The sequence below is a fragment of the Clinocottus analis genome, unplaced genomic scaffold (genome assembly GCF_023055335.1).
Source record: "Clinocottus analis isolate CAN_PGR_092001 unplaced genomic scaffold, fCliAna1.0.p SCAF_25, whole genome shotgun sequence".
Classification (NCBI taxonomy): Eukaryota; Metazoa; Chordata; class Actinopteri; order Perciformes; family Cottidae; genus Clinocottus; species Clinocottus analis.
In genome coordinates, this window is record NW_027175987.1 from 6,467,501 (window position 1) to 6,479,425 (window position 11,925).

The following is an 11,925-nucleotide window of genomic DNA, read 5'->3' on the forward strand; positions in this document are numbered from 1 at the left end:
TGGATGTGGCAGGTTTCATGAAGTCTGAGGCTGTGTTTTTGGTTGCTAAATTGACACATCAACCGTGCAGAGATTTGAGCAGTAGCATGGCTTACACAACATGTTAAGGGCTGATTCAGAAGATTCCCGGATGTGTAAAATTCATGATTAAATGATCTCAGGTAACAAGAAATACAATTTCCACTGAATCAAAACTGTTAAAAAAATAACTGATTACAGAGAATCAAAACCTTCAGTCTCTTAATGAAATTGTTATTGATAGTTTCGTCATTAGGACGATTAATTCTCAGTTGACCCATTGGCTAAAAAACCCAGCGTGCTGCCTGATGTGGCTTATTGACTTGCCACCGTGACTGATTACACTGCTTCTGTGTTTTTAAAAAGAGATGGTTTGAGAGGGGAGACTGCAAACAGATTTTAATGGTTTCTCATTTACATAAATAATATTGACTGAGTATTCTGAAGCGTAAATGTAGCGTATTCTTGGGTCGTGATGTGGCCAAACCACTTCACTATCCTGGAATACCGTTCTAGGATAGCATGAGCCCATGACCTGGGGGAAATTTAGCTTTTGTCTTAGACCCAAACACTTTGACATTACTTCAAGAACACAAATCAAGTCCTTCATCAGACATTATTCATCAGAAACTTTTAGGACAAATACTTAAGTAACATTCTTTAGTCGTTACTATAAAAAAAACCTTTATCATCATTGCTGGGAAATTCTGCTCCAAACAAGACATGTGCTTACCGAATACTTCCTCATATATTGGCAAAATGTTGTCATTAGGACAAGGCATCTTTAATATTCTGTAACCAAATAAAAACAATTTTTATTCATCATGTTTGAAAGGAGATTGTTTGTAATAATACAATAATATAAATAGTTCTGAAAAGCTTCTAAAATCTTTGAGCAGAAAATATTTCTGACTTGACAGTAAGTCAGGAGTAGGAAAAGGAAAAAGGAAACTATGCCAGACAGATGATTAATACAAATTACAGCTGCCGATGTTAACAGGGCAGTGACGTTTGGAGACCGCTTTGGGCACCAAAACTAAGATTCAGCTTGAAGTAAACAAGTTTTATAGCAAGCTTATACATGAAAACAGAGTTTTGGCATCATCCTGCAGTAACTTAAACAATACAAGTCTTTGTTGTATAGTAATACGCCCCACTAATGGCCCTCCAAACAAAACTTAAAATAAAAACATTAAACATAGCAAACCCAGCATAAAATTAGTAAGATTACAACTAATGTTAGAGTAAAATAGGCATCACAACACTTCTCTTGTAAACATTGCATATTATTCACAGAGAGAATGATTTTTATAGTAGTTCCCTAATAATTCAATGTCTGCCATTTGGGCGCTGAACCTCAGTAGCAAGTGTTGATCTGCAATGATTTGAGACTTCAGGTACTTCATATTACGTCTTCTTACCGACCGCTTTCAACCTCAGCCTCGATCAAGCGCTGGAGATGTTTTATTTAGTCTTTGGGTGCTATAAAAAGACAAGAGTAAAAGAAGAAAGGGTCAGTTAAATTAATACCGTTACAGTCAACATATGAGGCTACTGTTAATAAAATGCTAAGGTTTTTACTGAAATGACACAATCACATCTTGGAGAGAAAAAAAAAGTACAATTTATCTAGTCCTCTTTGCTTCATTAGCTCAGGCGAAATGCCAAAATGTCTGCTATAAAAAGGCAAGAAAAAGGCAGGTTAACTCTGCAAAGAAAACTGGTCAATAAAACAGCAATGTTACAAATGGTACAGAGCCATTGGAGAGTTTGATATGATTAACCAACAGTTTGTGATTCAAAAACTAACCCGAGGATGAGGACTATTGTCTAGATATTGAACCGCCTGCCCCAATCTGACCTGCTGTCCCATCCAATCAAACGCGTCACCCATCAGAGGTGCCTTCTCCCCAGACCACACAGTCATTATAGATATTTGTCTCCATTTAATTTCCATTTGCTGCAGATGGGCAGCAGAGGCTTTCAGAGACATTATCTGATTCCTGAGGAGAAGAGGTGCAGCCCGCCATGCAAGATACAGCTGCATGAGGTGGCAAAAAAGTGTTTTAGTAGACTCAAATTCCCTACTGATAGTACCTGCAGTCCATAGGGGGAGAACTAGTGATAAATCGTTCACAAGCAGCACACTAAATAGAGCTTGAATTTTAATGTTAAACTCTCAACCACCTTCATATGCCAAATTGATTCAAAATCAGCAGTTTCATTAGGTTATTTTTCCTCCATAATACAACTATGAATACAAATAATTAAATCAAAATGTTTTATGAAACCACAGCCGTCCAAGTCAGAAAAAAAAAAGACAGATGCAATAAAACCTCAGATGTCGATGCCAGCCTTTGGAGCGGAGAGAGAAGTGTTAAAAATGCAGATGTCTGGACTGGATCAGGCTAGATCTGAGGGCCAACAGCACACAGACGTGAAAAATGCTGAACCTGAAAATGTCTTCAGGGAACACTTGAGCATTTTTGATGAGCCATCTGTTGCTCTACTTTGCAGATGAAAAAAAAAATACTGACAAGAACCATGCAGTTATTAAATGAACTTAAAGTATTTTTAAGATATTATGTGCCTGTTTTTTGAAAATGTAACACAAAGAGTGATTTCAGTTACCTAAAGTGACTGAACCCCAGACTGCTACAAAGACACAGACTACAGAGTGCATAAGGGACCTGGTCATGCCACAGCCCTTTACAAAGTTCACAGTGAGCAACCACTACATATTTAACTCAATCCTGGTCTGCAACTCTTCCTGGCCTGGCTCTCCCTAAATGTTTCCCAAGATAATTGGTGCTTCTTCTTCTAAATGTTGACAGGCGTGCCTTATTCTGCACTATACAGCTCAAATATATAGTTTGTTGTGTGCCTAGAAAGTAAACAATTGCTTTTGCATAAAGTAGAGCTGTGAAAAATAACACGTTAACGCATTATGATTAAATTACAGGATTAATTAGTTATTTGTTTTAACGCATTTAACGCATGCACAGAATGAGCTTCCAATATAACTATTCAACTATTTCCACTCTAATGCAGTTAGACGGAGATGTCAGATGTTCACTCTGCGGAAGACGTTGACGTTTTACCGTAGCACAACCAGCCTCAGGTACCAGCTCAACGCGAAGCATGCGTTGGTCGGTGAGCGGAGTTGCGAAGTGGAATGCGTCAAACCAGCCTCACTGAACAACAAAGACCCCTCACTAAGTCTGCCTGAGACGCCCTTACAAGTTTTGTAAATGGTATCTTACGTTCACCTTCTTGCGCGAGCTCTGGCTGTAGAGAGAACTGTCATTGATCGACCGATCTCAGGGTTGCCAAATGCACGATAATTATCCTCCAATTACAACCACGTTGAGCCTTTGGTACGATACTTCTCCATCACCAATCTGACAACACTGAGCACCTTGTCACCTCGACTCGCGGCGAATATCCTGTTACGCTCTGAAGAAACTAGTTCTGCATAAAACGTCGCTGCATCAATAATCGACAGGAATTTCAGCGCCAAACTTTTTTTTGGTAGTTTAGCACGACTTGTTCTTTTTTACGAGCTAAAGATCGCGTAGATGCGCGACTGTGGAGCGGGATGAAACGCTAACGGGGTTCATCCTACGACCTTCAGTTGTATTGTTTACAACAGCACCCCAATGTATAAATGACAATGTATATATCCGCCTTTTATCATAAATCTTTATGTTTTTACAAAAATATACCGAGAATATCAGTAATATGTGATTAATCATGATTAATCCACTGAAACCATTGATTAATCTGATTAACATTTTTAATCGTTTCACAGCCCTAGTATAAAGTTAGTCAATTGCTGGTCTATAACATACATCTTTAAAAAGGTAAGCGACAGACTGAACATGGACAAAAGAAGGAGTGGTTTGTCCCCCACAGGGACCCTTAAGGGCGAATTATACTCCTGCAACTACAACTGCGGCTGGCCACGCAGTCGGATTGACGGACTCGTTTTGGTTTATTGTTCCCGTGCGTTTTCCATACGCCAGAACAGTAGGTGGCGCAACGACCGTTTAGAGTCGACCTGCACACCTACGTTCACCAATATCTCCCTCCAGGAATTCACCGCCATCTGTGTGTCCTTATACTTCGTCAGACGGGTTCTATAAATGCTCATATTTGCTGGACCTCTTCAGCCAAACGTTCTTCAACGGGATCCATTGTTTGTGTTTCTGCTGTGGCTTTTAAAAACAGAGGTATTATGCTATGAAACCGGAAATGGGAGACACAGGAAGGATGTGGTTAGCGGACCAATCGCAGCCTTGCGGGCTTGCGTTGCGTTGACGGATAGTCAGAAATTTGGGGTGACGCGCGCAAGCACACAAAATGGCCGATTTGACCACGCAAGGGTGGCCATGCGTGTCTTGCGTCTCTGCGTAAAACCCAATTATAGATCAGCCTTAACTGTTCAGAAAAAAAAGAAAAAATGTTTATAAACTATATATGTATGTATGTTAACTTGCTGTCGCTCCAGAGTGCTGTTATATTGTTCTGATAACATTACTTTAAAATAAAAGCATGCAATACACTAGTTTTTACTTCATTATAGACACATTAATCCTCTGACTAATCATTAGCAAGTCACATATGTGACACATCTGGCTCTCCTTTACAGCATTCCCACCTCAAAGCATGTGAAGTGAGCTGTGGTTGAGCAGGGAAATTTTGTAAATAGTGCAACTTGCTATAAAAAACACTTCTCATTACGTTCACTATTTGGTAGATAACCATGCGTTCAGTTTTGAAAACGGCAGTTATAATCATGCTTTTGAGGACGTAAGACGGAACTCTCGGCTTGCTATGAAAACAAAGATTTCTAGTCTGTATTCGGGTTGCCAACTTCTAATGAGGCGGCAAGTGACATAGGAAGGGAAGCCAAATGTGGATGGCTTGTTAAATGTAGGTTCCATTTTGCAGTTTGTGTTGATACTCCAAAAATCCAAATGTATGTGCACATGGCTAAAAATTCCAGACTTTCATGAACTTGAGGTTATAATTTAACTTTGGAATATCAACAGAAGCCACATTATTATATCATTATTACTATCTGGTACCCTACCAGTGTTGGATGTTACTTACAGCTGCAGCCAGTGCTTGTCGCAGGTCTTCGATGATGTCTTCCTCATCCTCCAGACCCACAGACAGTCGGATGAGTGTGTCACTGATCCCCAAGACAATCCTCTCGTTTTCTGGCACTGATGCATGGGTCATGATGGCCCTAAATTATGATAAAAGAACGTGCAACATATATGAGTCATGAACAAAGCCATCCTGTAGTTTTAACAGAGCTGAGAACATGAACATAGTGTCAATTAAAAATCTGTTTGAAAGACAGTCTCTTAGGAGTGTTCTATTCTAGGTATCTGCTGCTCCCTTGTGGTGGTACTCCGTAGTTACATCTTAGATAACATTAGTTGAAAGTTTTATGTAATATACTGGCTCCACAGGCAAAAGCTCTGGTATCATTTGCAATCCTGAAATGTTGAGCATATGATCTTGCCCCCATCTATCGTGATATGTTTGAATGTTCCCTTGCACAGCAGAGGGGTGAGTCAGTTGTGTGCCTAAGAAACTCAACCCAAGCTGTCTAAATGACTGACTCGGTCATGACTTGACACGGTGTGTACTGTCCCCTCCGTGTACTAAATGACTGTTTGTCCAAACCCAGTCTGTCATGATGTTTGAATATGCTGATGACACATTAGTGTTTTTGTTTTTTTCTCAAACAATGATGAAGCAGCTTAGACATGCAGGTTCCTGCACAGCACATATCCTGAAGCTGTGAAACTGCTACAACACTACCAACCGCACTGCAGAACTTATTTTTTTTACCCATTTGTTTAATGCTTTAATCATTATTTTATGAGTTTGGATTTTTACTCATTTTATATTCTGTTGAACAAGAGAGAGATATTAATAAGTTGGTCTTTCTCTTTCTTTCTTTCTTTCGGTGAGCTCACAAAGACAAATTCCCTACTTTACTAAAATAATATCAGAAAGTAAAATAGTCGAGAGGAAAATTCTGCATGGATACTTACGGATGTTCTGCTAAACTTTCATAACCACCAAGACTCTCAGCTATCGCAAATAACTGAAATAAAAAGACAGAGGACATGAAGTGAAACAGTGCAGGATATAAATAATATGTAAACCTCAATAGAAGTAATAGAAAACATAGACAAGTAACCAATCACAGACACTACCCAAGCCATAGTAAAATGTTGTCTATGCGAGCATTAGGCCCGCTTCCAAAACACATCTTTCAAGATCAAATAAAACTGTACTGCCAAAATTACTTTGAGGTTACTGAGGAAGGCGCTGGCGTGCTCAAGTTTCCCCTTAATGTAGAAGGTGATCATTCCCGGACATCCGGTGCATTGTCTCTTCACCACTTCATGCTGAGGGTGAGAGGGCAGGCCTATGTCGAAAGAGGAAAAACTTGAAAAAAGTCAAGTGGTGATTACATGATATTTCTGGACATGTGGGGTGTAACAGGTTAGAAGACAATTTTTTGATGAGCTCATTATGCTGACGTAACGGTTACAAAGACAACAATAGTTTACTCTATATGCAGAACGCTGCTTCTGAGAAAAGTATGGGTCATGGTTTGTTTGGAGTTGGTCTGTTAGTGATGTATTCCTGCACACACCCCATGACATTTAGAAGACGTATTGGTTTGTAAAAAAGAAAACGTTGTATGGATTGGCAGTGATAACATGCATGTATGTATGCATGTATGTATGTATGTAGGTAGGTAGGTCAAGATTACCTGGAAAAATGACCCGCTCCACTCTGGGATCTGTCTCCAGAAACTTTGCGGCGGCCATGCCATTCTTGAAATGACGCTCCATCCGCAGGTGTAGTGTCTTCAGTCCTCGGTTACACAGGAAGCAGTCAAAGGGAGACGGTACACAGCCCAGAGCTGAACAAAAGTAAGATCACATTGGAGACCCAAATTAGGCAAACATCAAAAGCATAAACAAATATATTATTGTTTTTGACTGAACTTTGGTCTCAGGTGTTCTTGTTTTGGTTGTTAAGTTATGGGATGTAGGTCAGGTTGAAAGACCCAGTCCACCAAATACAAATAGAGTGCAGCCATAAAGTGATTATATGACACAATATCAATGTCTTTAAATTGCACCTAATTTCAGATACATAACTAGTCGTACTGGAGCCAGCAAACATGTGGCTTGTTGTTTGATGAATTTCTTTAACCATAAAACTTTAATAACAGACTTATTTTACCTTTATTATACAATTTCTACTGCATTTATTGTCATGCACCGATCAGCTTGTAAACGTATTTGGCAATAAACAGTTTCTCACTCTGATTTTAATAAATCACCAAGCAAGATACTTGGTGACCTTCAGACAATTGACTTATTGTTTCTGCACTCGTCTACTAGAGAGTGTATCTGATGAATCCAGCCACTCGCTGATGTCAGCTGATGATTGCGGTTTTGTCCAAATGTGTTTTCCGTTACCTAACTTGACACGTTATTTCTACTCACCATTTTGCAGAAACTTCAGTCGATCAAACAGATCGTCCCGGTTCATTGAGGCCAGACCCATTACCACGTCACTATGACCTGACAAATTGAGACAGGAATAAAAGAACAATTGATTGTAAATACAAGTCATTTGGGAGTAGAACATCTTTAGTTTGTGTGTTGAGAGTAAGGTCACATTTCAAGATGTAATATAACTAAATATTGTAGGTTATGATTGGATTAATTGGATTGAGATCTTGGTAAAGTGTGACAATGTACACAACCTACCATTCATGTATTTGGTAGCTGAATACATGCAGATATCAGCTCCCAAAGCCAAGGGGCGCTAAGAGTACACAAGGTAAACACACAAGATAAACAAGTTAATCAACTACTTGTTTTCTGGAAATGGGATACTGGAATTTGACTGTTTTGAACTTGTAAGAGCATAAAGTACAAATCTGTCACTGTCACCTGGAAGTAGGCAGACATGAAGGTATTGTCCACAACCACTATGATGTCTTTGTTGTATTTGTGGGCCACGTCAGAACAGGCCTGGATATCCACAACCTTCATCGTGGGGTTGGTGGGTGTCTCAATCCACAGCAGCTACACAAAGAAACAGCACAAGAGAGTGTCAAAAGTATTGTAATGCACAAGTCGCTGTGGCAAAAGCTGAGAGGCAGCTAATCTCTGGAGCCATGAATCATCACACAGAATCCTGAGTCATGATTACTGGTTCAAACAAAATTATACACCCGATTATGACTTCAGCAAAATCAGATCGAACTACAAAACATACTAGCAATAGAAAAAGGACACCGAGCACTTCATTCTGTTATCAGTACTCGACTTACTTTAGTGTTGTCCTTCAGAGCAGCCTTCAGCAGCTCGGGTTTTGTACAGTCAGCAAAAGACACCTCCAGACCGCTTTCAGCTGCAATTCTTTGGAAGTAGCGGTTTGTGCCTTTGAAATTGAGAAACTAAAACTTAGTTAAACATTATTTATTTTTTAAATGTGGTTCAAAACCAGTTCACCCTATATACTTTCACAGCAACAGACAATTTGTATGAGTGGGGAAAATGTGGGTTTATAATGCCATGTGTAAATGGTTAGTGTTTCATCATATACTTTGACACGGGTGTCTCACCTCCGTACACGTCGTCCATGCAGACAATTCCATCACCCGTCTTGAGCATGTGGGTGATGGTAACTGTGGCTGCCAGCCCTGAGGCAACAGCAATGCCTGTGTGTGTGGGGGGGGAGGTGGAATCACATGTTATTAAGACCAAAGATCCTTTTTCACAGCAGAGGGAACTGAAACACCCGTCATGGTTGATGTTTAAGCCATTCTTTATGTTGTTAAATATTTCCTCTTCGTGTGAAAGTTATGATAGTTATACTTACAATACTTTGCCCCATCCAAGGCAGCCACGGCCTTCTCAAGACAGTTTCTTGTAGGGTTTCCACTCCGGCTGTATTCAAACCCCTACATCAAAAACATGATAAGACATTTCAGCCACCTCAATCGACATTTGTAATAACAGACTGTGTTTAAAAGGAAAAAGAGAGGTGTTTATGGCAAACAGGTTGTCATAGTGTGTATGAATACACTTGAGGTTCCCAGGTAAGAAATCTAAGCTGAATGACAGGTTACAGGGTTGATCAACAGGACATCAATAACTGTACAAGATTAAGCAGGCTACGCCTTTGTTTGTTGGTTTTTCAATGTTTTTGTGCGTGCGTCTTTGCGCAATACTGCCAAGTATTTAGGACTTGAGCACACACGTATCTGGGAAAATATTTTTTTTCTTGCTTAGGATTCTTAGGAAATTGGCACACACATACACACACACACACACACACACACACACACACACACACACACACACACACACACACACACACACACACACACACACACAGGTCAGAACTGCCAAAAATTGCGACATTCTGCAGTGATCGGGCAGCGGGCTCTATAGAGTCCCTTATAGGCACAAAACTGTTGACATTGACGACGTGTAGTGGAGTCATTGCTGTCATATTTGAGAACAAAACTAGTGTGGGGGACGGTGGGGGGTTGTATTATTCACCAGACAGCAAGTCAGCCAGTTTAGAGTTTGTGCATTCATTTTAATTTTACAAACATGTTTGAGGACTTTATGATGTACAAAATCCCAGAAAATCTTGCACTTATGTTCAAACTACTAATCATTTTAATTTGGCTTGGTCATGGCAAGTCAGCTACACAGTCAAAAGAAATTCATAAAACACATCATGTGTGTGTTTTACTTGTATTTTGTGCAAACTCTTTCAAACCCCTCTAAGACGGTTTATCAGATTCCTTTAATTTTACTAATGCCTCTAAATTGTGACGGAATAGTCAATACCTGCCCCAAATGCCACATGGTGGATGGCTAAAGACATATACACGCCCATATTGAGGCATACAGAGTCACAGTGCTCACTACTGACAACAGAATGTGATGAAGATCTTCTGATTTCCTTGAAAGTTACAGTGTGGTGTAAATGTGATATACCGAAAGATGACATAAAAATACCGCAATGTGCTTGAAGGTGTGAGAGCCTGTTCGTCGCTACTTTTAATTTTAATTTACTGCTATAATAACTGTAATATGTGACAGTGATAACTGTGGTGGAAACAACTAATGCTATTTGGGTTTAAATTGAATAGAAAGTAGAACCTAAAATGAGTTTGTGTTTTCTACAAGGATATACACACTTTGATTTGTTTTAATATGAAGACCATCAGAGATATGCCAGTTTAACGGAAAAATGAGGAGTCTAGGAAAATGTTTCACACTTCTGAAGGAGGGTCGTCAGAGAGTACAAATGAAGAAGGATTTAAACTTTTTATAACACATGTCAGGAATAAAGTTTTACCTCATGATTAGTCTAATAACTCTAATAAAAAAAAAGGCCGCTCAAGTCCTCCTAAATCAATTGTGCCTTTGTGGGAAAAATAGAGACTAAATGTCCAGACTTGTTATCCGTGTAAACAATTGACTAACCTATACTAACTATAATCATTCACAGAAACAAATGCGAGTTGTAAAAGTTAACCTTGATTGCACTTAAATTGCCTAATAGCTAAACGGCAGAGAGTATGATAGTGATGGGAGAAACAACATTTTGATAAGAGAGAAAAAGGAAGTTAAGATGTCTCTTTTCACCTAGATTCACTTTTGACTGAGAAAGCAAAAGAGCATTCACACCTGTGCTGAATTATTTTACATTAAACAGATAGGCATTTGGTTTTGCATTAACATGTTCATGTGGCTCCTGGAGTTGCTTCACTTAACAGCCAAGAAAACAATGGCAACTTATTTGGTAGATTTTGGCAGTTGGTGTGTATATAGTTAGATTATGATCCTATAGTTTCCAGTTAACATTTTCCTTTCACTATTTTCTTTTATTGTTAAGTATAAAATTCACAAGTATGCCCAATATCTCTGTATGTATATAGAATCACCATAGAAATACTAGCTATTTAATTAGTTTACAATTTCTAAGATTACTTATTTTGGCTTCCTCATTGTGGGTTTTAAACATCTAAAAATAAAATAAGACAGATATATGTTTATACACACATATATACACACACATATACATATATATATATATATATATATATATATATATATATATATATATATATATATATATATATATATATATATATATATATCACGGAGACTTTAGTTTTACTAATAATGTATTTCCAATTCTCAAATAATAATAAAAAACAACAACAATAGTCCACCTCATACTAGCTAACCTCGTACATAACGCAATATGGTCTGCTTAACGCACGTGCACGCCACAGGATGGTCCCCATCACCACCCGCCTTGATGAAGAAACCAAGGGATATCGGACTACTTACGGCATGGTTCCCAGGTCCGACTTGCTTGAACGTGGTAGACAGAGAAATCGGCGGCACTACAGCCATTGATTTCCATTGCTCCGGTTCCTGGCCGATGTGAATTGCTTCTGTGGCGAACGATTTGTACGCCGCACTGAAGCCGGCGTACAAATCGCTCTGCTCGCTCTGCTTGTGGTTTTGATCCATGGCAATGCGCTCCGCTAAGTGTGTGCCGGCGCAAACGAAGGATGAGTGTGTATTAACATGGTATGGAAACGGGAGAAAGCAATTTAACTGGTTCTGGGCTGCTCCGCGTGAGCCAATCAGCGGCCATCAACAAGCGGGTGAAGGCGGTGATTAGTGGATTGGCGGGGGCGTCCAGGTTACGTCACGCTTCACGTTGCTTGAGTCTTTGTCTGCGTGTTCCGTCTGTGCGGTAATGATGCAACGTTTCCCGTTGTTTGAGTCAGGGAGGGGACACGTTTTGAAACGG

General features: G+C 39.4%; 1 protein-coding gene across 1 annotated transcript; it reads right to left on the bottom strand.

Annotated features, from left to right (window-relative positions):
• Positions 1 to 404: 404 nt before the first annotated feature.
• On the bottom strand, positions 405 to 11,702 carry LOC137794740 (cystathionine gamma-lyase-like). The gene is made up of 12 exons (XM_068591766.1): positions 11,454 to 11,702; positions 8,956 to 9,037; positions 8,699 to 8,794; positions 8,405 to 8,514; positions 8,022 to 8,156; positions 7,836 to 7,893; positions 7,569 to 7,646; positions 6,824 to 6,976; positions 6,351 to 6,472; positions 6,093 to 6,145; positions 5,134 to 5,272; positions 405 to 1,500 (listed from the first exon to the last, which is right to left on the bottom strand). The coding sequence occupies exons 1-12, from the start codon at positions 11,637 to 11,639 to the stop codon at positions 1,483 to 1,485; spliced, it is 1,230 nt and encodes a 409-aa protein (XP_068447867.1). The 5' UTR covers positions 11,640 to 11,702; the 3' UTR covers positions 405 to 1,482.
• Positions 11,703 to 11,925: the final 223 nt, after the last annotated feature.